At 43.2% G+C, this 25,955-nt stretch overlaps 2 protein-coding genes across 5 annotated transcripts in view; one reads left to right on the forward strand and one right to left on the reverse strand.

Annotated features, from left to right (window-relative positions):
- Nucleotides 1-440: 440 nt before the first annotated feature.
- On the reverse strand, nt 441-11,937 carry BLZF1 (basic leucine zipper nuclear factor 1). 3 transcript variants are annotated; one of them, XM_074149193.1, is made up of 7 exons: nt 11,873-11,937; nt 9,872-9,928; nt 8,309-8,748; nt 7,447-7,646; nt 5,690-5,818; nt 4,886-5,105; nt 441-1,933 (listed from the first exon to the last, which is right to left on the reverse strand). In XM_074149193.1, the coding sequence occupies exons 2-7, from the start codon at nt 9,888-9,890 to the stop codon at nt 1,748-1,750; spliced, it is 1,194 nt and encodes a 397-aa protein (XP_074005294.1). In that variant the 5' UTR covers nt 9,891-9,928; nt 11,873-11,937; the 3' UTR covers nt 441-1,747. The 3 variants fall into 3 exon arrangements, with proteins under 3 accessions (XP_074005294.1, XP_074005285.1, XP_074005277.1); XM_074149184.1 differs by having other exon boundaries at nt 11,863-11,937; XM_074149176.1 differs by having other exon boundaries at nt 11,733-11,937.
- Nucleotides 11,938-12,048: 111 nt separating this feature from the next.
- The window catches only part of NME7 (NME/NM23 family member 7), a 94,660-nt gene continuing 80,753 nt past the window's right edge, over nt 12,049-25,955 (forward strand). Inside the window, exons 1-2 of one of the 2 annotated variants that reach the window (XM_074159796.1) lie at nt 12,049-12,108; nt 12,453-12,562. Coding sequence is in view for 1 of the 2 variants with exons in the window: in XM_074158952.1 (XP_074015053.1) it covers nt 12,106-12,108 (3 nt within the window). In the remaining variant the exon portion in view is untranslated. The remainder of the gene's footprint in view (nt 12,109-12,452; nt 12,563-25,955) is intronic. The other variant, XM_074158952.1, reaches the window with a different exon arrangement.

Raw genomic sequence — 25,955 nt, forward strand, 5'->3', positions numbered from 1 at the left:
TCTGTCCTACAGATTTGGCAATGATCTGGCATTGTTACATCTTTCCACGTTCAGAGTGTTTTCTGGAAGTTCTGTAACAGAAGGAAGTGGAGTAGATGCAAAGCCAATTTGCAATTGGTGTTTTTCTTTTACCAGTGTGGAGATAGTGGTATATTGAGAGAGTACTGGTGTTGGACTGGAGGGGGCTGTGCTGAAGCTTTTATCAGCATAGATAAAGGGCATGGATGTGAAATGAAAATTTCACATGCTAATGAGAAACCTTCCTCCTTCATGGACCTTCCCCTGACACCAAGGGCAAGAAATGCTTCTTGTTTCTAGCCAGCAAATGCAGGGGGAAAGTCTGCAAAAGTTCATACCACCTCCCTAACTGTAGTAAGCTACAAAAGAAGCGTTTCTTGGTTCATTGCCTCAGACCAGTAGAGTGAAAAGTTTTACAGTTCAATGTTATATAGTTCCTTTTATGCTGCAGAGAAAACAATACAGCTGTATTAAATCCAAAATTGTAACCTGAAAGCAAGCAAAGAAAGTTTATTGTAGTTTTCTTCATGCAAACTGAAGCACAGCCAGCAAGAGCAAGAACTTATTACTTACATATTCTGATCATGGTGTGATATTCAAAGGAAAACTGGGTAAAAGCAGCCATTTCAGAAATCCTCTCCCCAAACTAGACAGCTACAATTAATAAATTTGGGAGCAAAATTAAGAAATTAAAATGCATATTTGCATCCTCCTACCTTCCCTTTTTACATTTGCAACTTAAATAGGCTTCTTTGGATTCAGCAGATTATCTGACAAAAATTGTCTTTGAACCTACATCAAGATTATAAAACCATATTGGTAAAAAAAAATATATTTTTTTACTTGTACCTGTGCAAACTTAGTGCTTATCTTCAGCTTCCTCTAACACCTAGGACAACCTTGGGCAAGGACTGAATTCTAATGCTAGGTCAGGTTTCAACACTACGTACTAAAGGAGGTACATGAGCCCATCTTTGCTGGGGATCAGATAGGTAACAGCTTCACTCTAGAAGCTGAAATATACGGAAAAGCCGTTATTTTCACTTAGGGAAAACACAGGAATCTCACGCACACACTTTTCCCGAATCCCTTTAAAACCAATTAATATTTACATATTAGAGCTAGAGTTCATTCAAGCTCTTTCACCTCCTTTCCAGGAAGGCTGCGACACTGCATATGCTCTTACTTGCAGAACTTACCGCTATGAGGAATAATTGCACATATTCCATTTATTATTAAATTTAAAAGGCTGAACATACGCCTGGGGACAGTTCATCACCTCGGCTAAGATAAAAAAAAAAAAAAAGCATGGAGATGACCATTTTCCATTGCCTTTTTTTTTTCCCCCCAACATGACCTCTCAGCACTTCATTTACTTTAGTTATGCTTTTATCTCCCTCTAAAGAGAAATTCATTGAGATTTGCTAATAAGACCATAAACCTTACATAGTCAAGGACATCTCTATGGTCTATGAATCAGACCAGCATAACATCTCTGGTCTTGCCTTTGTAGAAGAAAATAAGTAGCTTTCCAGACTGAAAAGTAGTAGAAGTATCCCAGAGGCTAAGGAAATCCTGTCAGTCTCTAACTTCAAGACGTAGAGAAGCAGAAACTGCATCATTTCCAATGTTAAACCCAGACATTGTGGAAAGAAACAGGAAAAAGGGAAGCCTGCTGAGTAGCAACTACTGTAACTCTTCAGAAAGAGTGCATGTATCGGCAGTGCTTTTAAAGGGCTATCAGCTCTCCTTGGCAGTGATTGCAACAATTGAACGTTACATCTTCATATCTTGTATACGGGTGAAACCTTCCAATGCTCTTCTTTGTGGAAAGGAAGGAAGACTGAGAAGTCTCAGAAAAAGAAACTTCTGTTGATGTTTCTGTACGCGCAGCTGGATCCAGTACACGTAGCACCTAAGGATGGAAAAACTGAGAATGAAAATGTAATCTATAAAGTTTAATGGGATTTATCCTTTTCTAACAACTATCACAGAACCTTCATGGTTGGAAGGGACCTTTGAGATCGAGTCCAACCACAAAAAAAAAAAAAACAAACCCACACCAAAACCACAAACCACCAAACAAACAGACACAAACCAACAATCTCAGGCACTAGAGCATGCCCTGAAGTGCCATGTCTACACGTTTCTTAAATACCTCCAGGGATGGCGACTCCACCACCTCCCTGGGCAGGCTGTTCCAGTGCCTGACCGCTCTCTCAGTAAAGTAATTCTTCCTAATATCTAATCTAAACCTCCCCTGCTGCAATGTCAGACCATTTCCTCTGGTCCTGTCATTATTCCCTTGGGAGAAGAGGCCAACACCCACCTCTCTACAACCTCCTTTCAGGTAGTTGTAGAGGGCAATGAGGTCTACCCTCAGCCTCCTCTTCTCCAAACTAAACATGCCCAGCTCCCTCAGCCTCTCCTCATATCACTTGTTCTCTAGACCCCTCACCAGCTTGGTGGCTCTCCTCTGGACACGCTCCAGCAGCTCAATGTCCTTCCTGTAGTGAGGGGCCCAGAACTGAACACAGCACTCGAGGTGAGGCCTCACCAGTGCCCAGTACAGAGGCACCATCACTTCCCTACTCCTGCTGGCCACGCTATTCCTGATACAGGCCAGGATGCCGTTGACCTTCTTGGCCACCTGGGCACACTGCTGGCTCATGTTAAGCCGGCTGTCCATCAACACCCCCAGGTCCTTTTCTGCTGGGCAGCTTTCCAGCCACTCTTCCCCAAGCCTGTAGCGTTGCCTGGGGTTGTTGTGACCAAAATGCAGGACCCGGCACTTGGCCTTATTAAACCTCATCCCATTGGCCTTGGCCCATTGATCCAACCTGTCCAGGTCCCTCTGTAGAGCCTTCTGACCCTCAAGCAGATCAACACTCCCACCTAGCTTGGTGTCATCTGCAAACTTACTGAGGGTGCACTCAATCCCCTTATCTAGATCATCAGTAAAGATATTAAACAAGACTGGCCCCAAAACTGAGCCCTGAGGGACACCACTAGTGACCAGCCGCCAACTGGATTTCACCCCATTAATTACAACTCTCTGGGCACGGCCATCCAGCCAATTTTTTACCCAGTGAAGAGTACACTTGTCTATGCCATGATTCACCAGCTTCTCCAGGAGAATGCTGTGGGGGACGGTGTCAAAGGCCTTACCAAAGTCCAGGTAGACAACGTCCACAGCCCTCCCCACATCGAGAAGGCGGTCACATGGTCATAGAAAGAGATCGAGTTGGTTAAGCAGGACCTCCCTTTCATAAACCCATGCTGGCTGGCCCTGATCCCTCGGATCCCTGCACTTGCCGTGAGAGCTCACTCAAGATGATCCTCTCCATGATCTTTCCCAGTACCAAGATCAGGCTGACAGGCCTATAGTTTCCCGGATCCTCCTTCCCGCCCTTCTTGTAGATGGGCGTCACATTGGCCACCCTCTAGTCATCTGGTACCTCTCCTGTTGACCAGGATTGTTGATAGATCATGAAGAGAGGCTTGCTGAGCTCTCCTGCCAGCTCCCTGAGTACCCTTGGGTGAACTCGTTTAAAGCCCTGTTAATGAGCCCTGATAACTCCTGCCCCAAAATTCTTTTACCCCCCTGGGACAGGTGCATCCTACCTGCCACCAGCAGGCCAGGTGTCTCATATAGCTGCCTATGGTCAAAAAACCAAAGCCCTGCCGATAACAGCAGTCCTGGAGCCATGAGTTGACCTGTTGCCTCTTCCTATTAATTTCCACATTCATGGTTGCCACTGAAGGGATAGAGGAGAACACAACTTGCGTTCCTGATCCCTTAAGCAGCTGTCCCAAGGCTCTAAAATCTCTTTTAATTGATTTTGGCCTCCTTCTACCCACTTCATCACTACCCACCTGAAATACTAACAGGGGATAATAATCAGAGGGGTTTACTAGGGCAGGAAGTTTGTCCAACACGTCCCTAACCCGTGCCCCAGGGAGGCAGCAGACTTCCCTGTGAAGTGGGTCAGCATATTGGTCCCTCTGCCCCCCTCAGTAGAGAGTCACCCACCCATGAAGGATTTCTGCCCAAAAGCAAGATTTTTCATTTTATTTTTCAAGTTGAAAAATAAAACTCCATCTATCCAGACCCTCAATAGAAAGGCGTTAAGTACTGTTTATAAATTAATTAGTAATGTCCACCAGTAATCCAAGGTATGATTTTATTGAGAATAAAAAAAGTCTAATCTTTCTAGCAGAGTTGAGCAAAACCAGGCAAGAACAATCCAGATAACCAGGCACTGCGAGCCTCCTGCTGCTCAACTGTTACTCAATTCCTTCCAGCCTAAACTGTTAGTCTAGTTTGCTATTTAAGGTTCCACTGCAGAAGATGTTTATCTTGAAAGATAATCATATAGCTTCTTTCTGTGTTTCCACCCACTTTCAACAGAGTCTGATTTTTAGGACAATAGAAACTACTGCTGAAGTATTATGACTTATTTCTACCTGAATGTAGTTTCCTCTCCTACTTTGATTTTATATTCAAACTAAGTATTTTCGGTTGGCTTCCTCCCGAGACACTAATTCGAAACAAATTTTGACCCAGTTATTTGTGGTGCTAGGGACAGAAAAGGAAATAGTACATATCATCATATTACTTATGTTGTTGTTCTTACTCTTCTAGTTTTATTTTTTTTTTGTGTGGGTTTAAGTTTCTGTGGTTGGCTTTTGGTTGTTGATTTTTTGGTGGTGTTTTTTTTTTTTAGGGAAACAGCTCTATTCAGCATCTTTCCCCTGCATGCAGTTTTTAAAAAAGGCAAGATATTAAGCAGTTAGCACAAAGCAAAGTGTTTCTTTCCGGGAAGAAGACACTGTTGACAGACTGAGATGTATAAAGAGTTCTTACCATTTCAGCCATTTTCTCAGCAGGGGTGTTGCAGAACTCCACAGCTGTTGAAGTCTTTTTAGGACTGTTAGTGCCAACATCTCCAAGAAGATGTGAGCTTACAGCTTTGGCTAGCTTACAATTCACAGCTGCTAGCTCTGTTGTAGTGTAAGGTTGGGCACTAGGATAGTATGTTTGTTGTCTGCCCCACTGAAGAGAAACCATCAGCTCCTCCAGCAGCCTGCGCAAAAAGGAAAAAAAGCACTGTTAGTGGTTTTTGTACTCCACGCTATCAGCACACAGCATACTTCAGAAGAATTGTCTTTTCTGAAGACTCACTGCACGAGGGCAAACATTAAGCAAAAAAGGAAGTTTAAGCGTTTAAAAACAAGAAGGCAAACAGGCAATTCTCCAAGGCAAGGCCTCACCAACACAGAATTGTAATACCAGTAAAAATCATTTTACATCTGGCAGGATAAGCATTCAAAAGCCAGTGTGGCTAGAAGAATCTGTATGTTTTACAAGGAGACAGAGGAGACATGAAGTCAAGACAGTAAATGATTAGAGAAAGTCTGAGGATACAAGGGATATGAGTTCCATGGCATGACCCCCAACACCTCCAGGGAACAATGAAGGAAGAATTAATGCTACTTTGGCTTTTTCAGTTCTGAGACTGAAAAGTGACCATACTATCCATTAGCATTAACTGATTTCTGTTGAATCTTACTGGAATAGGGTAAAGTTATTTGATTCTTCCCTGGCCCAGAATAAACTGTCAGAAATTAAAAGTTTACACAGAGGCAGTCTGGATTAGAAAAACCATACTTGTGTGTATCAATCATCTCTTGACGGAACTGATCACGTTCATTCAGCAAGTCCTGGATTGCACTTTGTGCATCCCTCGTTTGACGCTGAAGAATTGCTCTGGTATTGGTCAGCTCATCAGCCATAACCCTGCAAAAGAAATCTCCATTCAGTAGCGTAAGTTGTTTGAAAGTCACCTTTATTCTAGTAAAGACTAATTTGTCAGCTTAAACTAAATATTAAGCTGCTGTTCTCATGCCCCTCCCCCATGCAGGGCCTATATCAATCTTATTACAAAGGACATATATTAACAGCAATTTCTGTTCAACTGCAGTCAACACAAGTGCAAGATTACGTTTTGACTTGCTGAGTTTAAACGATCTTAATACAAATCTAGTAGCAGACACTTTAAAACACCTTGAGTACGCAAACATGGTGGGCAAGCATCCTGACAGATAAAGCTAAATACATTTCATTTTACTAACACAGTTCTCACAAGTGTGCTGTAATCACGCCTTTTCATACTTATCTCTAAAGATGACAGCTATGGCTACAGACTGCATTCATTCACCTCTTCGCCTTTCTCAGGGGCAACAACTAGATGTTGTACATGCCAGATACGAGCATTTAAGAGCTACAAATGAGACAACTGTTGTCATATTTTGCTACGCCAAGAGACTTGGCACGGACCCCTCAAGCAGGTATTTCAAATGCCTGCAATACTGCAAATGTGAAAAATGGAATGACGTTTAAACAACCACCAGTTAGAAATCCGAGATCTCAACAAACCAGAATGTTACAATATTGAATGGTGTTACTCCAAGCACATCACCACACTGTCGCTCCTAGAAAGGACTTGCATCCCTGATCTCAGAACTCCTATTAATACTAAAGAAACAGGCCTACCTAGGACTATTACAAGTGTTTACATTCACTCAATATGCTGATACTTCTTAAGACCAGCAAATTACAGGGAGGATTCTGTATTCTATTACCATCTCCTTCAAGCAGTTAGGCCTTTTTGTAATATGTATTAAGCATCATAATTAAAATTTAGTTAGTTATATCCAAGCACAGTAAAAGATGAAAAATCCTAGAACACTCTTTACTTATCTGGCAAGACAACCACACCTAGCAAGTTAAAAATCTAATGCATTATCAACTGAGATTTTGACATTCAGACCAGCTTAAGGTTTACTCCTGACTTTTGATACTTCTGTAACCATGAAATAATGGGTAACAGTAGGGTTCTTAGCAGTAACACAATTTGTATTTAATAAGAAGGTGCCCCTACTCTTTCTTCCATACTGAGCTGCCCTTCCCAGTAGTTCACTGAATCACTGTAAGCAGAATACTTAACGAAATCAACTTCTTCACACATTGATGACTCTATCATACTTGGGGGGTGGGGATGAAAGTCAAGCTAATTACCTTTAAGACAAGTCAAGACAGATGTCCTGGAAGAGCGTTTTAAACCCTGAACTGCACACGGTCTATCAGAGTTAAGAACTTCTCTTTCTATGTTGACAAGAACCGTCATTAAGATCTTAGGAGATTTAGGACCCACTGTATTACCTTGGAAAAGCAGAACTATTCAGATTTACAAAAATCTTGCTTATTTTGTACCTTTTCTGTACACTCAAATTTCATAGTAGGTGTCAGTACAGCTGCGTGGCTGTCCTCTGCATATATAAGCACATTGCCAGGCATTGCAATGGGCACATGTAATGAAAGACTGAATGGGAATGCTGTTTTAACAGTTCTGTAAGAGGGAATACCTGCTTGCCAGGAATTTGCTTCGCCACACATCACACTGTATAGACATGCGCTCTAATTGTTCCGACAACTGAGACATATTCCGGCCCAGGACTTCATTTTCCAGGATTAGCTGATTTTTTTCACGAGCCATCCGTTCAAAGTGATACTGCAGATCATCCCCAACAGAAGCAACAAGTAATTTCTTCAGCTCCCGATTCACCTAGAATTAGACCAGACTGTCCTGTAATTACCAATATAGAATGAAACACTTCCTACTTCCAGAACGGAGTGCAAGTTATTGCAAATTGCTAACAATAAATTGCCTCTTTCCAGAACAGGACAAATCCAACACAGGATATATTAAGCCTCACAATCCACTCCATTGAGCATAAACATTTGAGACTAATGCACATTAAACATATTCTTGTTTAAATTCTAACAGAGGCCAAAGAGAAAGAATGAAAGCCTACTACAAGAAACAACGAAAGTTTCAGTAGTATTCAAGACCTGAATCAGTAATACAACAAAGGATTAGACAAGACATCCACAAATTATATGATGTAGAAAATTTAAAGTCACCCCTTCTATAGCATAACATTTTAAATTCAGCAGTTGAGTAGAGGAGCAAAGTCTCATGAAAGATACATTTCCCTACATCCCTCCAATGTGTTTCTCTTGGCTTCAAGCCTTTGATGCTTTCATCTGTTGTCAGAGAAGCGGCACTGGATTACTTAGATGTACTTCTTCTCTGGTAAATTCAAAAGGGAAACTATTTATTTCAAGGCTAGAGTGTCATAACAGTTCTTTTTGGTTGTATTCACAAACTGTCAGTATAAACCAAAGCAGCTCATCTGCAAGAGAAAAATATCTTTAATTTCTTACCTCTGTCTGTATGCGTAGCTGATTAGAGAGACCTTCTTTATCCTGTAACAACCGTTTTTCTGAATTCTTTAGCTTTTCAATTGCATTTTTCAGCTCTATCTGTTCTTTCTTGGGATCTGAGGGTCCATCTGACTGATGTAATGTGTCTCCTTTATGTCCTGCTGATTTAACCACCTTAGCATTTTTAGTGGGAACAACATGGGTGATAGCTGCTTTGGGGACTAATATGCGAATAGCTTCAATCTCCACTGATTTATCAGCAGGGACTTTCCCTAGCTGCAGAACTCCAGGACTCAGGGAAGAGACTGTCTTTTTATGTGGGCTGTGGTGGATGTGATGGTTTGAAGTGTTGGTTCCAGTGATTACTTCCACCGATTCAGCTGTCTGCTCTGTTTCCATGCCATCTCCAGGTCCTCGGATGGGTGATGAGGCATCATCAGCTAAAATTAAGAAATAGCGGAAAGAAAGTTTACTACCTTTCACTTTGTTATAGTCTCATGTAACTCTTCACTTAATTTCTGTACTTCAAAATTATAGATTTTAATCGCAAACTGCATGTGTAAATAGTCTTTTGCAGCAGCAATTATAAAGCACAAGTTAGAAAAGTCCTTACTCAAGTGTACCTTGCTTATTAATACTGATAGTACAAAACACAAACATTAATCTGAATTGTATTAAATCTAATTTCCTACAGATTAAAAACAAACAAAAAAAAGCTAGTATGAAAAAGAGCTAGTATGGAGAAAATTCTTGACAATATTACTCACAGAGTGAAAGCAAAATCAGGTTTTGGGAGCTGACAGAATCAGAGCAGTCTCATTTTAAAAGCAATAGTTAAATGAAAAGCAGCTATTAGCTACATAGCTACTAATATCTTTAGAAGTTTAGCAGACTTAAGTACTATCTACCATGTGTTTTAGTTGTCTAAGCAAAGATTTAAGAACAGCGAAGAAGCCAGTTTTGCTTCATTTCTAATCAACAGACCCCAATATTACCAGTAAAACTGCCTTCTGCTCCAAATTCCCTGATATGCATGATAATGTTTACTGAAATTCATTTTATTTAAGTTCACTAAGTTTTCAGTTGAATGAAATATTATTGTAATAGTTTTCTCACAATGGGTGAAAGCAAGAAAGTTTCTTAGAACATAGCTACACATACTTCAGGCAGTAATGTGAGCCTGCATCCTCTAAATAACGAATTTCAAAAATGCTCTAGTAGCACCACTGTATTGCCCTACTTTCAAGTTGCCTGATCAGCACCAACAGGTTCTAAATACTAGAGGGGGACTGACAAACAAGCATACAAACAGATTACAGTACCAGCAACAAACCTGTTTTTCAATACAAAACTGGATTAGAAAGCCACATTCAATTAACTGTTCCATCCAGGCAGCTCTGGTTTTCACTGCAATAATGAAGCCACATAACTACTTCCTAATAACTTCATAAAAGGAATAAGTTTAAATGAGTGGAGTCTGGCATACAGTATAACTCTGGTCTTTAGAATTCAAGTTAAAGTACTTTTAATCCAGTCTGCCTAGATATCATGTGAACCACCTACCTTTTTCTAGAGATGTCATCTTCTCTTTAGCAGTCGGCTCTTCCTACCTACATATGTCTGAGGAGGAAAGGGCGGGGGGGGGGGGGGGGGAGAAAGCCTTTAGCAAGGTAACAGTGACGATTAATCTTGGATTACCCTATTTTCTAGTACAACCTCTAAACTCCAGTTCAGTAGCATAGTGAAGAAAACCCACATCAAAATAAAGCCCAATAAAAAAAAAAAAAAGAAATTATAAAAACCACACCAGGAGTTAAAAGGAGAAGGCCAGTGAGACTTCTGGTATTTATTTCTTCTTTCACTAAGAGCTGGACTTCAACTCCTATCTCTTGCTCCTCATCCAGTTCCAGCTTCCATTCCTCAAATTTCTCTTTCTGGTTGCCCTCCATTTTTCAGTAAGCCTTCATCTTTAAAACTCTGTAACACCCTCAGAGTACAACTGCATGACCATGCAGAGATAACCTAAGATCATCACAGAAACACAAGAAAAGGAAATCCTACCCTCTGCTTAAAGCAGACCAAGAGGTGAGAAGGAAACAATGGCAACTGCACAGTTGCACAATTGCTTTAGTCCCACTTGCTAACACAACTTTTTTGATAGAGCCAATTCCCTGCCAAAGCAGGGGTCAGTGCCCTGAGTGACTGCACGTGCTTAGTTTAAGCCAACAGTAAAACTTTACCCTCAGTTTGGCCCAAACTGACATTCTGGTCATTTTATTCCTCATCCACCAATGCTATTGACCATTGCCTCCTTTATCCACAGGTTCATCCACTCCCAACGCTCCAGGCTACTCACCTCCCTTTTCCAGGGTCTGCTACTAACTACATTAGTTTGAGATCAATATATCCCTGTTGGTTTTTTTTCCCCTTCAGTTCTGTGTCGTTCATTTAGTAGCCAGCCCTGCCTAAACTACAACACGGAGAGATTAAGGGAGATCTCCCAAAGCCCTTGCTTCCTTCCATTATACCACTAACTGAAAAGTTTTAACTAAACATTTTTTGACTTCTGCTGCTACAGCTCTCTGCCCTGAGAAGATAATGATAGCAGTGAGCACACTACTGTCAGCTTTCTAGATTCATGATTTGTTTCATGGAAGGCAGGTTTATCTTTTGTGATGACCAGAAGACAAAAGAAATTACTTTCCCTCCTTGAGTTTTCTCAAACTACAATTATAGAAGCATCTCGCTATCTGTTGCTTCTACAGCTGCAGTTATGTTTCTGCTCATTTAATACCACGATGTGTTAATTCCTACTACTGTTCATTCGTTTTTGATTAAGGATCTCTACTCATTTGAGGAGAACAAGGAGGATGAAAATACAGCTGCTCAGAAAGAGGCAAGAATACTCAATAAAAGACTGATTATGAGCATTTGGTCTTATCCACTTCACCTGAGACCACCTGCTGATGATCCTGCACCTTCACTGTTCATGTCATAATACTATTCTTACTGCCCTGTTACTCGAAAAGTTGCAGTGTAAGCCTCTGTGCCCCGTCCCCTCCCCCCCTTTTATTACACCCCTATAGGCAAAACTTTTTCACAGGTTGAATCGTTAACCGCTGCACCTCTCAGTCGTGCCCTACAGAACCCCTCACACGACAAACAACGCAAGGAAATCCTGTATTAACACGGATGAGTCACAACCCACGATGGCCCCAGAAAACCAGCACAGACCCAGGCCCGGCCGCCCAGCCCCCGCCGTGCCTCGGAGGTGCTCCCTCTCGCCTCAGCTCCACAGCTTGCCAGTAAACGAGAGCTGGACGTTACCCACCGCCCTGGAAAAGAGGTTTCTCACCCCACGGCGGTATCGGCCAACACGGGCCGAGACCTCTCCCGCCCACCTCGGCGCTCCAGGGGGACAGACCTGGCCGCTCTCAGGCTCCGGCCCCGCTGCCACCAAGCCGGGGGCAACCCCCGGCCGCTCCAACCCCCCTGCCTCAGCCCCAAGACCGGGACGCCGCCCGGACCAGGAAAAGGGCCACGACAGACGTTACCAGCACGCACAGCAGCACCGTTGCGACAACCCCTGCAACTGCCACAACCGCCACCTCCCCCAACTTCCGCTTCCTGCGGCGGGCGGAGTGACGTCCTTCCCCTCCCCGCCCCGTCTCACCCAATCGCTGGGCCGTGCACTGGGGGCGGGGCTTCGGTTGCCAGGGCGCGGCTTGGCGTGGCGTCACGTCGCGCTCGCGGCAGGAGGGTGAGGCGGGCTGCCTGCCGCCGCCGCCGCCATCGCCATGGTGAGCGCCGCCGCCGGGGGAGAGCGGGCGGGGAGGTCGGGACGAGCGGGGCCGGGGGTCAGTAGCTGTCATGCCGGCACCCTCCCGCAGGGCGGCTGCCGAGGCTGGCGGCGGGGCGAAGCTCAGCCCCGGGGCGGGCGGCGCCGAGCTGCCGGAATAACGGCGGCGGGGCCCGCCCGGGGCTCCCCTTAGGGGCTGCTCTCCCAGGAGCGGGGCAGGGTGGGGTGAGGGTGCCGGTGCTGCACCCCGCCCAGCCCGGTGATGCTTGCCCTGGCCCTTCCCCTCGCTCTTTTCTGAGGGATCTTGCGAGGCGGAATAAGCGGGTAATTTTAAACTGCCGTTAGGTCTCCTTGGTACCCAACTGGAAGGCTGTTCGTGCGTCCCAGCCGCCCTGAATTAGGAAGAGGCCAGTGGGAAGGCAGCTGCTGGATTTTAAGAAGGGAACGCGTTTCAGGTGCGACAGTCTTTATTCTTGCCCGGATTGTCTGTTCAGTAATGCAAGGAAGATGGCAGGATGTGGTTGCAGGGGCACTAGTGAAAACACAGTTTGCGCTGGTGAAACAACTGAGTGAATCCCCTTTGCCGAAGACCATGTGCAAAAACATCTTTTGAAAAGCTGATTAAAATGCAACAAGTGTGAATCGAATTTTGTGCTCAAACACATATGCAAGATAAGTATAAGAGCATGGCTGAGGCACCTGCTAGTGTGCTCCAGCAGCTCAGATTTGCCCCAACTTTTCCAGCCTGTGTAGCAGCTTTGTTTGCACCTTGCTTTCAGAACATAAACTCAAGCCACTGTTTGTTTTCAAGTACAAGGATTACAGGTCTTTTGTTTAATCCAGGCAAAATTGTCACTTTCAATTCCCATTTCAAATTTATTCATGTCAGAAGTCCTGCTTTGTGAGTTCACACAGATGTCACTTAGGTAAAACCTTGGCTTTGTTGTAGTTGACTGTCACTATGAGTGTGATCTGTTTCTAATCTCCCTTTATTTCTGAGGTGACGCTAAGTTAACTGATTAACTAAAGGGGTGTTGAATCTTACAGCAACATACAACAAAACGTTTCGTGGTGAATTTGTTTAATTTGTTTTGAAAAGGCTTCAGTGACAGGAACTGCATGATCTGTTGATGTAATGCCATTACATGATGATTTTTATAGTTCATCGACTTTTTTCCTAATATATTCCATGCTGCAGATGATGCCAGTGATTACTTGCTCTATCCTTAGTGGTTATAAAGATATTCCATTTTTGTCTTTTACGTGCAGAAGAACTTGAAGATTACAGCTTCGCCTGTTGCTCTTTTCACATTATTCTACACTAAAGAAATTTTGTTCTCCTAATATTTTCCTACTGATCATGTGTTCTTAAAGTTTAGATTTTTTTTCCACTCCATCTGCAGATTTCTCTAAATGTGGTGTTTAATCTGTACATTGTTGGCCAGCTGCTGTGTGTTTCACTGCTGCTGAACAGAGCAAAATTTTTGTTTCTTGTGTGTTAGATCTTCATAGTGCCAAGTTTGCCATTCTTTTTTTTCCAACTGTAGCTCGTTGCACTCTCACTCTCTAATTATAGCCCACTGTAACTTTCAGATTTTTTTCCTGTGTTTTTGTTGTCTGGCTAATTTTTTCCCTTGTATTTGAATTTGTTTTCATGGTCATGTTTGTAGTACTTTGCGTGCATCTCTAAAGAATTTTTGGATCATCATTTTGCATCCAGCTTGTGTTTACTAAACTGCTTGCAATCTTTCCCACATTAGTTATCAGCCCGCATTCTGAAAGTGTGCTTTCTTAGTTTCATTGTAGGTGTAATCAGGAAAATATGAAATAAAGCTAGCTGCATGAAAGATCATTGTGTAACTCCATTTGACTCCCAGTTTGCAAGAGAAGTATTCCAAATTACTTCTTCATGTAGTTGTCATAACTGCCCTTCAGTTTAGGCCATAATTCCCTATGCAGCTTGTCAGACTCCCAGGTGACTTAGATTAAAAGCCCAATCAAAGCCAAGTTTGTCACATCTGTGGCTTCTCCCATGCTCACTGTGTCAGAAAAAGATTTGTTCTTGACAAATTCACAGTATCTGCTTTTTATTATCATATGGTTGTCTTAGATGCTCAATGACTGACTGCTTAATAACCTGTTCTGTTATCTTCCCGAAGACTGCAGTTAGCTTGACTGTCTCTCTTGCACTTCTCCAATGCTCTGTGACCTCACTCTCTTTTGGTTTTCTCTGGCTTTTCAAGTGTTACAGAGTCCTGCTTGTTTCTTTCATACATAGAAAGCCAACAATTTCCCCTCACATACACCTCCTCCTGCCGGTTTCCTAAAATACAGTAAGAATAATTTGGTAGCTGGAAGATGATGGGAAAATAGATGTATGACAGAACTAACCACAAAGACAAGTTCCCTTACTTAATGGCTAACTGTCATTTGCAGCATTTCATCACTGGCAAAAACAAAGCATTGTATGCAGCACGAGGAATAAATAGGCAGTCTTTAAATGCTTATTGCATGGTGAGTCTTCCTGTGAGCATCAAAAATATGACATGGTTTCTTCTTGAACTAGTGTTTCCAAATACTGCTAATTTACTTCTTGAGCAGATAGGCTATGTACATTGCAGAGGATGTAGCTGATAAAATAAAAGAACCTTTGGCCTTCTGTCAACCAAATGAAAACTGCTAAAAATAAAACTTTCCTTTGTTCCAGGAGCTCATTTTGGGTTTGATGCTGCAATCTTTATGACATTACATGCTATATTAAATACCACCCTACAAATATAAAGTTGACAGTTTCAGAATCCATGGAATAAATTACTAGCCAAGTCTTGACTTTGGCTTGCAGAAATTGCCATCTCTCTAAAAGTAATTTTAGATGCTTTATAACTCTTCTGATGGAGTGGGTCAAATAGTGGACAGTATGATGGTCAAAGTTATCTAGCATTACCTAATGATAAATTCAATACCAATCTCCCTTTATCACCCAGAGTTGTTTCTCTGGATTCTTTGGGTTGTAGGTGCAGTTCTTAATAATCTTGACACATCTGTTCTAATTGTCTGCTGGTTTGTGGGCTTTTTTTATGTTGTCAGAAATGGAAGAAATTCAGGAATTACTCATTGAACCATTGCCAGGAATAAAGAAAAGTTACAAACTTTCCTTTCACTTGGCAATAAAAAAATAATTGGATTTGATGACAGATCCAGTGCTTACTTAGAGAATTGTTCCAGGCAAATTTGATGTGGATAAAATTTATATTTAAGAATGTTGTGTCAGAGCTCTTAATTTTTTGAAAGCACATATGGACCGTTGTTAATATATGAACCCAACAGATCTGTGTAGGCTTTGGAGAGGCTTGGAAGGATGGACGTTACCTTTGGGCAAGGAGTTGCCAATCTATAATAAGAATTATAAAGTTGTTATTTAGGTTGGAAGTGACCTCCAACCTGCTCAAAACAGGTCTAACCAGACCAGGCTGCTCCAGGCCGTGTCCAGGCAAGTCCTGAACATCTCCAAAGATGGTAAAAAACTGGCTGGATGGCCGTGCCCAGAGAGTTGTGATTAATGCGGTGAAATCCAGTTGGCAGCGGGTCACCAGCAGTGTCCCTCAGGGATCAGTTTTGGGGCCGGTCTTGTTTAATATCTTTACTGATGATCTAGATAAGGGGATTGAGTGCACCCTCAGTAAGTTTGCAGATGACACCAAGCTAGGTGGGAGTGTTGATCTGCTTGAGGGTCAGAAGGCTCTACAGAGGGACCTGGACAGGTTGGATCAATGGGCCAAGGCCAATGGGATGAGGTTTAATAAGGCCAAGTGCCGGGTCCTGCATTTTGGTCACAACAACCCCAGGCAACGCTACAGGCTTGGGGAAGAGTGGCTGGAAAGCTGCCCAGCAGAAAAGGACCTGGGGGTGTTGATGGACAGCCGGCTTAACATGAGCCAGCAGTGTGCCCAGGCGGCCAAGAAGGCCAACGGCATCCTGGCCTGCATCAGGAATAGCGTGGCCAGCAGGAGTAGGGCAGTGATGGTGCCTCTGTACTGGGCACTGGTGAGGCCTCACCTCGAGTGCTGTGTTCAGTTCTGGGCCCCTCACTACAGGAAGGACATTGAGCTGCTGGAGCGTGTCCAGAGGAGAGCCACCAAGCTGGTGAGGGGTCTAGAGAACAAGTGATATGAGGAGAGGCTGAGGGAGCTGGGCATGTTTAGTTTGGAGGCTGAGGGTAGACTTCATTGCCCTCTACAACTACCTGAAAGGAGGTTGTAGAGAGGTGGGTGTTGGCCTCTTCTCCCAAGGGAATAATGACAGGACCAGAGGAAATGGTCTGACATTGCAGCAGGGGAGGTTTAGATTAGATATTAGGAAGAATTACTTTACTGAGAGAGTGGTCAGGCACTGGAACAGCCTGCCCAGGGAGGTGGTGGAGTTGCCATCCCTGGAAGTATTTAAGAAACGTGTAGACATGGCACTTCAGGGCATGCTCTAGTGCCTGAGATTGTTGGTTTGTGTCTGTTTGTGGGTGGGTGTGGTGGGGGTTTTTTTGTTGTTTTTTTTTTTGTCGTTGGACTTGATGATCTCAAAGGTCCCTTCCAACCATTGAGATTCTGTGATTCTATGGAGATTGCACACCTCCTCTGGGTAGCCTGTGCCAGTGTTTCACCACCGTCATGGTAATTTTTTTTTCCCCTAATATGTAACTGGAATGTCCCGTGTTTCAACTTGTGTCCTTTGCGTTTTTTGCTATCACTGTGCACCTTCAAGAAGAGTCTAGCTCCACCTTTTTGCTATCTTTCAGTTAGGTAGTTTCAGGCAACAGTAGGGTCACCCTCAGCCTTCTCCTCTCCAAGCTGAGCAGGCCGGGTTCTGCCAGCCTCATCTTGTGTGTCGTGTTCTCCAGCCCCTGACTGTCTTGGTGGTCAGTGGCTAAACATTACAAACGGAACCTTTTATATTTTTCTGTTCGATAGTGTCTGTTTCATTTAAGCCAAGGTAATAGTGCTCCTCCAAAAAGTGTTTTTGGCTGTTCCATTGAGCATTTTAGTGTCAGTTTCTAAAATATCCAGGTGAGATACTCTGTCAATCATTAACTGGCTGGTGAGAAAGAGCGGTAGTAGGGAACACCTGTTGCTGTGAGTCTGAAGGTGGCTTTTCCCATGAACATTGACTTTTAACTATAATTGTGGCTATCAGGAATAATCACCGAAAGTGATATTTCCTGCAAGTAAGCATTGTGCTTGGCCTAATCCTCCCAAACTATTTTGTGTTCGTTTGTGTCCTCACACAGATGGAAACCAGAGACACTGGTGCCTAAACAACAGGCCAAGGTCACTCAGTAGCATTTTGTGAGTGGAACCCGATAGTTCTCTCTCAGACAAACTCTCTCTTTCTTTCCAACAAAATGGAAGAAAAAACGGTGCAAGGGTTGGTAAAGGGAGTAGATTTTTTTATAGCTGGGCTTTGGAACACAGTGGCACACCTTAATACTAAGAATGAGAGCTTAGCAAGTATTTGCATTTATAACGAGAATATCCCTCAATCAGAGGAGCACATACAAAATGTAGAAATTATTTTTTTCTTCACTAATGCCTAGTAAGTCTGTCTTTGAGCACTAGAGGGTGCTCCTGTGTTTGCAAAGAAGTGGCTCTCTCCGGGGATGTGTTCCAGAGAATCTATTGCATGTTCTTTATTTGCATTGGATTCTTCAATAATTTTAACTACCTTAATTATTTTTTAAAAATCACACTTTTTCTGCAGAATATTCTAGCGCACTTGGAAAGAGAGCCACATATAAGAGAGGTCTTCACATGGGAAGGGGGGAGATGTGGGCATGCGTGCTTGAGGCTGAGTACCTGTTCCTCCACATGAACATGTGCACATAAGGACCGTATTATGCTGTATGTGTTCTAGTTACATAGTAGCAATGCTATCCTTGCCCTGTCTGATGTTCTCCATTAAGGCACGCTCTTGGGTAACTGAACCGTGGCCTCTAAGTCTGAACATCCCCAAATCACTGAGGAGGGGAATGGATCCAATCCTTGCAGCTACTGATGTTCTGGACTAACAGTGATTCCTGGTGGCAACTGCAGAGTTAGCAGCCCTGTTCTGACTCTTTCCACAGTTGTCTGGTTCCTCTGCTTCAGGGAAGGATCTGCAGAAGCAGGAAATGAGGATGAACTAACTGAGCTCTGCCATGTTTTCAGCAAAACCAAGGGGCATTTATAATGCCTAAATAGCATGGATGTTTTAGCTATTAAATCTTGCTTTCCTTCCATGAAAGGAATGATGATGATTATTCCCATTTTACAAATGGATAAAGTGGGAAATATAGCCTCCTTTTTCTAAAAGTACTGAACGTCAAATGCACTAATGCAGGGGGCAGCTGTGAAGGTAGAACTAAGCAACTTGACCAAACCTATGTATGGGATGGGAATCTCTTAGTCACTGCCTGCAACCAGCAGAGACCTTTGCGTCTCTGGGGAATAACGTAGTCTGCTCAAAATTGTCATGACAAAAGTCACATGCTCTGGGAGAGAAAGAAATCTATGAATTGCAGAACAAATCTTCATAAGATGAACTGGCAGTGTTTAAGAACATGATTATACTTACCTACTTTGCTTCCTCTACCCCACAAATATTTTTCCTTTTTGACAACTTTACTAATGTTGCTGAACAGCTTTTATAATGAAAACTTCTGTTCACATGTAACTTGTCATAAATCGGACTTCAAAATAAAGGATATATGACCATGACATCTGTACTAGCTGAAATACGGATTTAGTTCCAACTACCTTAAAATTAATAGTTGACACAATCTGAGAAAAAAATAGTATTTTAAGATCAACATTTTGTTATACAGTAGTGCAGACAAAATGCTTGCTTTGAGTGGCTACAGTGGTGAAATAAGAAACATGTCGGCAGAGCTGTTTGCCTGTTTCCTAGGATCATAAACTGTTACTTGACTGTTATAAACTCTGACTGTTCAAGGTAAATGCAGCATGTGTGGTCCTTAGAGCATTCACATGAACTCCTGGGTGCTAATGCTTGCGCTATCGGCTGACTGAAGAACCCTCTCTCCCATAGCTGTGATTCCAAGGCAACCAACCAGTTCTTGTTAAAAATGCTTTTCAGAAGATTATTATGAGCTGAGATAATCTGAAGATGCTGCAGGCATTATACTACTTTGAAGGGCTGTTGACAGCTTTGGTTCAGGATTTGTAGGTGTTTCCTTTCAAACTTCTACTTCCAACTCCTCATAACTTTCTGAAAGTTTAACCATTCTGCTTGAAATTTTCCAGACAGATTCTACTGGCGATTGAAAATTTAATGGAAAACTTGAATAAGAAGGGGGGGAGGAGGAGGGAAGGAGATGGAAAACATTTCAGAATCCTAATTAAAAAAATAAAATAAAATTCAGTGTTCCTTTGAAGAGCTTTAGATCTGATAAGGTTGGAAAATGAGAGCTGAAATTTTGCCAGTGGAACAGTCTCTATAGAAGACTACTTTTGAGTATTGCCATCAACTTTATTGTTGGGCCAAATTATGAGCCTTCAAAAGTGTTTCTCCTGTAAGTACATTATAGGTTGAATCGTGTAATGGGATGTGCACAGCTCAATGTATGTATAGCCCTGTTTCCCTTTCTGGGATCACATGCAGACACTAACCTCATAGTTCAGAGACCTAGCATTCAGCAGCTGACCATGGCAGCATTAGTTCTGCCATTACTGACTGATTAGGTGCAGAGCACCTAAACTTTATACTCAAATGTAATTATGTGAGATGACCTGTGTTACAAATGCTGTTCTGAGTCAGGAAGCAGCTCTGCTTTTGCTAAAATCACCATCAGACTCTTCTTGAGTATAGTAGCGGCAGATAGGCACATGCTGAGCACTGCTGACTACCCTTAGAGGAACTACCTGTGATCGTGTAATTAAGAGTACAATAATACAGCTTATGATCTGCAGCTTTATAAAGTGCATCTTGTAACATGCATCAAATGGTGATGTATTCCCCTAAAGACAAGGTTTAGCTGGTCTTTTAAAGCTAAACCCATCATCACAGACCAGTAAACAGCAGTATGGCATCCTTCATGTTTTTTAGAGAAATTATTTTCCATAATTAGAAAATCAACATGAATCCTGTAACTGAGTATAACATGTAATTGCAGAGGATTGAAGTTAATGGTTGAAGATTTGAATTCTTGATTCTCTTATATAAGAGACAGGGAAAAAAAAAGAGTAGGTTACACTAATCATGCCTACACGCTTCATAGGAAGTTTGCAGAATTTACATAATCTAGTAGTAAAAGAAGATTTCTTGCTTAGTAAACTGACAGAACAGCCAGATAATTTCACTGATGTGAGGTGGGATTGCAGATTTCTAAATTTGAGAAGAAAATTCAGGACCTTCAGCCTTCTAGAGCTGTCTTCATTACAACCCCTAAGCATGTCCAAATGAAGACATTTCATGAAGACATTCATTGCCTAAAGGCAATGAAAAGGGACTTCAGAGTGCTGGGATGACTGGTCAAGGGATCAGGAGCACAAGTGGTGTTCTCTGCTATCCCACCAGTCACAGGGACGGATGGAGGGATAAATAGGAAGAATCAAAAGATCAACTCATGGCTGAAAGACTGGTGTAAACGGCAGGACATTGGATTCTTTGATCACGGGCAGATCTACAGCTCACCAGGCATACTGGCAGCAGGTGGGGGAAGCCTAACCCAAAGAGGAAAAAGGATATTGGGACAAGAATTAGCAGGGCTCATTGAGAGAGCTTTAAACTAGTTTTGAAGGGGGATGGGGTTGGAACCAGGGTTACTAAAGTGGTGCCCGGGAATAGCGTGCCAGTGCTAGTAGGTAAAGGTGCCAGCACGGCCTTGCAGCCTGTTGTGGCAGTTGATGAGGGAGAGAAGGACACATGTGGCAGTGAAGACATGAGTAGTGATAAGATGGTAACTGCAGAAATGTCTGCACATGAACAGGTGGGAATTAGTGCTTGCCCTCCCAGAAAAATAGTGGGACGATTAGCCCAGCTGAAGTGTATCTACATGAATGCACGCAGCATGGGTAACAAACAGGAGGAGCTGGAGGCCATCGTACAGCAAGAAAACTATGATCTGGTTGCCATCACAGAAACGTGGTGGGAGGACTCGCATAACTGGAGTGCTGTGATTGATGGTTACCAACTTTTCAGAAGGGACAGGCAAGGAAAGAGAGGTGGTGGGGTGGCCCTTTATGTTAAGAGCAGTATTGAATGCCTCGAACTTAGCAATATGCACGATGACAGCATTGAGTGTCTATGGATAAGAATTAAGGGGAAGACCAATAAGGCAGACATCGTGGTGGGAATTTGTTATAGACCCCCAAACCAGGATATAAAGGCAGATGAAATATTCTATAAGCAGCTGGCAGAGGCCTCACGATCACTCCCCCTTGTACTCATGGGGGACTTTAACTTCCCAGATATCTGCTGGAAATATAACACAGCAGAGAGGCAACAGTCCTGGAGATTCTTAGAGTGCATGGAAGACAACTTCCTAACGCAGCTGGTGAGAGAACCGACTAGGGAAGGTGCCCTACTGGACCTGCTGATAGTTAACTCAGAAAGTCTTGTGGGGGATGTAAACGTTGGAGGTTGTCTTGGACAGAGTGATCATGAAATGATACATTTTTCAATTCTTGCTGAAGCAAGGAGGGGGGCCAGCAAAACTGCCACCTTGGACTTCTGAAGGGCAGACTTTGGCCTCTTCAGGAGCATGGTTGAAAGTGTCCCTTGGGAGACAGTCCTGAAGGGCAAAGGTGCCCAGGAAGGCTGGTCGTACTTCAAGGAGGCACTCTTAAAAGCCCAGGAAAGAGCCATACCCAAATCCCAAAAAACAAGCAGGAAGGGAAGAAGACCAGCCTGGCTAAACAGAGAGCATTGGCTGGAGCTCGGGAACAAAAAGAAGGTTTATGATCTTTGGAAAAGGGGCCTGGCAGGCAAGGAGAAATACCAGGAAGCGGTGAAGATATGCAGGGGGAAAATTAGAAGGGCCAAGGCTCAAGCCGAGCTCATCTTGGCCATTACAGTTAAGAATAACAAAAAGGGGTTTTTTCGGTATGTAAACAGTAAAAGGAAGATTAGGGATAATGTGGGGCCACTGATGAATGAGATGGGCACCCTAGTGGTGGAAGACACGGAGAAAGCAGAGTTGCTGAATGCCTTCTTTTCTTCAGTCTTCACTGCTAAGGCTGCCCCTCATGAACGTCTGGCCTTGGAGGCCAGGGAGAGGGTATGGAGAGAGGAAGTTTTTCCTCCAGTAGAGGAGGACCAGGTTCAGGACCACTTGGCCAAACTGGACATTCATAAGTCCATGGGCCCTGATGGGATGCACCCACGAGTGCTGAGAGAGCTAGCAGAAGTTATCACTGGGCCACTCTCTATCATCTTTGAAAGGTCATGGAGAACAGGAGAGGTGCCTGAAGACTGGAGGAAGGCCAACATCACACCAGTCTTCAAAAAGGGCAAGAAGGAGGACCCTGGGAACTACAGACCAGTTAGTCTCGCCTCCGTCCCTGGGAAGGTAATGGAGAGACTCATTCTAGATGTCATCTCCAAACAAGTTGAAGAGCAGGGGGTTATTGGAAGTGGGCAACATGGGTTTACCAAGGGTAAATCATGCTTGACCAATCTGATAGCTTTCTACGATGCTATAACTGGTTGGTTGGATGAGGGGAGGGCAGCAGATGTCATCTACCTTGACTTCAGCAAGGCTTTTGACACAGTCTCCCATAGCATCCTCATTGGGAAACTAAGGAAGTGTGGGCTGGATGAGGGGACAGTGAGGTGGATTGAGAACTGGCTGTGTGACAGGACCCAAAGGGTAATGGTTAATGGAGCAGGTTCAAGCTGGAGGCCTGTAACCAGTGGTGTCCCCCAGGGGTCAATACTTGGTCCAGTCCTGTTCAACATATTCATCAGTGACCTGGACGAGGGGACAGAGTGTATCCTCAGCAAGTTTGCTGATGATACCAAACTGGGAGGGGTGGCTGACACCCCGGAGGGCCGTGCTGCCATCCAGCGAGACCTGGACAGGCTGGAGAGCTGGGCAAGGAAGAACCTCATGAGGTTCAACAGGGAAAAGTGTAGGGTCCTGCACCTGGGGAAGAAGAATGTTAGGCACCAATACAGGTTAGGCGTGGACCTGCTGGAGACAAGTTCTGAAGAGAAAGATCTGGGGGTCCTGGTAGACAGCAAAATGACAATGAGCAAGCAATGTGCTCTTGTGGCCAGGAAGGCCAACAGAATCCTGGGCTGCATAGGGAAGAGTGTGGCTAGTAGGTCGAGGGAAGTCATTCTCCCCCTCTACTCTGCACTGGTGAGGTCACAACTGGAGTACTGCATCCAGTTCTGGGCTCCGCAATTCAAGAGGGACAGGGAACTACTGGAAAGAGTCCAGCGAAGGGCAACGAGGATGATTTAAGGATTGGAGCATCTCCCTTATGAAGAAAGGCTGAGAGAGCTGGGACTCTTTAGCCTGGAGAAGGCTGAGGGGAGACCTTATCAATGCTTATAAGTATCTGAAGGGTAGGTTGAAGGAGGAGGGAGCCAGACTCTTTTCAGTGGTTGCCAGTGAGAGGATGAGGGGCAACAGGCACAAGCTGGAACATAGGAGGTTCCACGCAAATATGAGAAGAAACTTCTTTACGGTGAGGGTGACAGAGCCCTGGAACAGGCTGCCCAGGGAGGTTGTGGAGTCCCCTTCTTTGGAGATTTTCAAGACCCGCCTGGATGCAGTCCCGAGTAACATGCTCTGACATGCTCTGGGCAATCCTGCTTCAGCAGGGGAGTTGGACTAGATGATCTTTATGGTCCCTTCCAACTCTAAAATATTCAGTGAAATTCAGTGAATTCCTGAACTGAGATCGCCATCCACAAGGAAGATTGACTTGGGTAGTGCTACAGAGACAAAAGTATCCCTATGTTACTTGGCAACAGATGATCCAGGCAGCAATAACCATATGAACATGTATAGTCCAAAAGGCATGTCTAGAAGCCTAGGTACCAGTAACATTAGGATTCAAATAACTGTGGATCTAAAAGAAGTACCACCTATTTGCAGCAGGGTAAATGTAAATGTGTCTGACTCAATAAATTTCCAAAGACGATTAAGAATTTTAGTAATTTAACCAATACTTAATTAATTTGAAATAGGTTTATAGAATTTGTGTGAAATTTTCAACAGGCAGGATTTGCTTTCTACAAGGAGAGGATAAAAAGAGATATGCTTGCAAAATTCACCAGTTAGCTTCTGAATATGAGGTTTAGATTGCGAATCGTCTGTAGTCAAGACATTGTCATGAAACTTGCGGTTGCCAAATGCTTCTCCATTTGAAAAGTGATCTTTTGATTTTTTATATTTTTTTCTTTTTGACTAAAGAAAAGCATATTGAGAAAGTGATGGGAGGTCCAAGAGCAGCAAGGGGGCTGCAAAATTGGAGTTCTAAAAACGATACCAGCTTGTGTGTCAGAAACATGAATAGAAGAGGAGGAGGAAAATGAGTTTTAAGAGACAGAGCTAATTGAGTGCTCTATCTACGCAGTGTTGTGGATTTAAGTTTTGCCTGGAAAATATCCTGTATAATAGGAACTGTGAAGGTAGAAAATGAGTTGAATAACACAATTTAATAAGCGTGCACTGCTGAGGATTCATTTTGGGATTTAAGGTGCATTACAATGCTGAAAATGAGAGCACTTTCTGCCACTCAGAATGTTATTTGTTAAATACCACCGGTATGTCTGAAGTCTCTTGTTTCTGTCTTGCAAAGTTGTTAATAACGTTTAATGGCTTAGCTACTGCTGCACTTTTTTTTTCCTTGGCTTTTCTTTCACAAATGGAGATTTTTCTTTTAAAGAATTATTGATGATGGAAAATTACTTGTAGTGTGCCAAGAGAATTTTTCATACATCTGCTTTCAGCCAGTTTGCCTCAGAAAACCAAAGTTTGCGTGATCACAATCTGCTTGTGTGTATTTGACCAGTATCTTGTGTCTTAAGTCACACACATGCACAGACAAATTTCAGTTAGATTTGCAGAGGGATAACGATCTTCCTCCAGGTTTCATGAGAACGTTCTAAAGCGTCTTTAAAGAAAGACTTAAGTGTGAGCTCAACCCTAGTTAGACATCAGAGAATCCAGGTGGTTATGAGCCTTTATTCAGCGCCTGGGCTGAAAAGAGGCTGTGGTCAAAACAGCCAGGGAGGAGAAACATGAGTATAAAGAACCAGGCCTCATTATTTCTTGTGCTTGCAGAAGTACTTGTCATTTAGTAATGACAAGGAGTCCTAATGAAAGGCAGAGACTAGTGGTTGGGAAGTGTATTTGCTTAAGGTTGTTGCCTATTTTAGTTAAACATACTGTCCTTGTTCAGTCAGACTGAAGGGCATACAGTGCCTGGAAACTACAAAGATAGGCGTGTTTGATGAAGAAGCAAGTGGTTTGCTCAATGATAAAGTGACACCATACATTTTGCTAACTGTTCCTTTGCTCTCTGAGATGCATCTCGCTGTTGCAGTCCAGGCATAGATTGTATAAAAGTAAGTTAAGCCGTGTATTTTGTGTAAGCTAGAATTGCTTCACAGCTTTTGCAATGCAAGTATCCCTTTTATTGACTAGTGGCCAGAGTTTGGCAAGCCCTCCCATAATAAGTATTTTGTTATAACTGGAGAGAAGGAGGCACAAAATGTCAGGTCAACTTGTCGGAGGTTGCACAGAAGTCCACGAAGAGCTCGGAATGCAGGAATCCCAGTCCCATTTTCTATTTTCCATCAACATTTATTTATTTATTTAGTTTATTATTTGTTTAATTTGTTAAT

This window comes from Numenius arquata, chromosome 1, assembly GCF_964106895.1.
Source record: "Numenius arquata chromosome 1, bNumArq3.hap1.1, whole genome shotgun sequence".
Classification (NCBI taxonomy): domain Eukaryota; kingdom Metazoa; phylum Chordata; class Aves; order Charadriiformes; family Scolopacidae; genus Numenius; species Numenius arquata.

What these genes read in the sequence shown, in the direction of transcription:
- BLZF1 (XM_074149193.1), bottom strand. An exon ending in GAGATGATTGATACACACAA is followed by an intron (nt 5,106 to 5,689) that starts GTATGGTTTTTC and finishes CTTTTTGCGCAG; the next exon opens with GCTGCTGGAGGAGCTGATGG. An exon ending in CTGAGAAAATGGCTGAAATG is followed by an intron (nt 1,934 to 4,885) that starts GTAAGAACTCTT and finishes TTCCATCCTTAG; the next exon opens with GTGCTACGTGTACTGGATCC.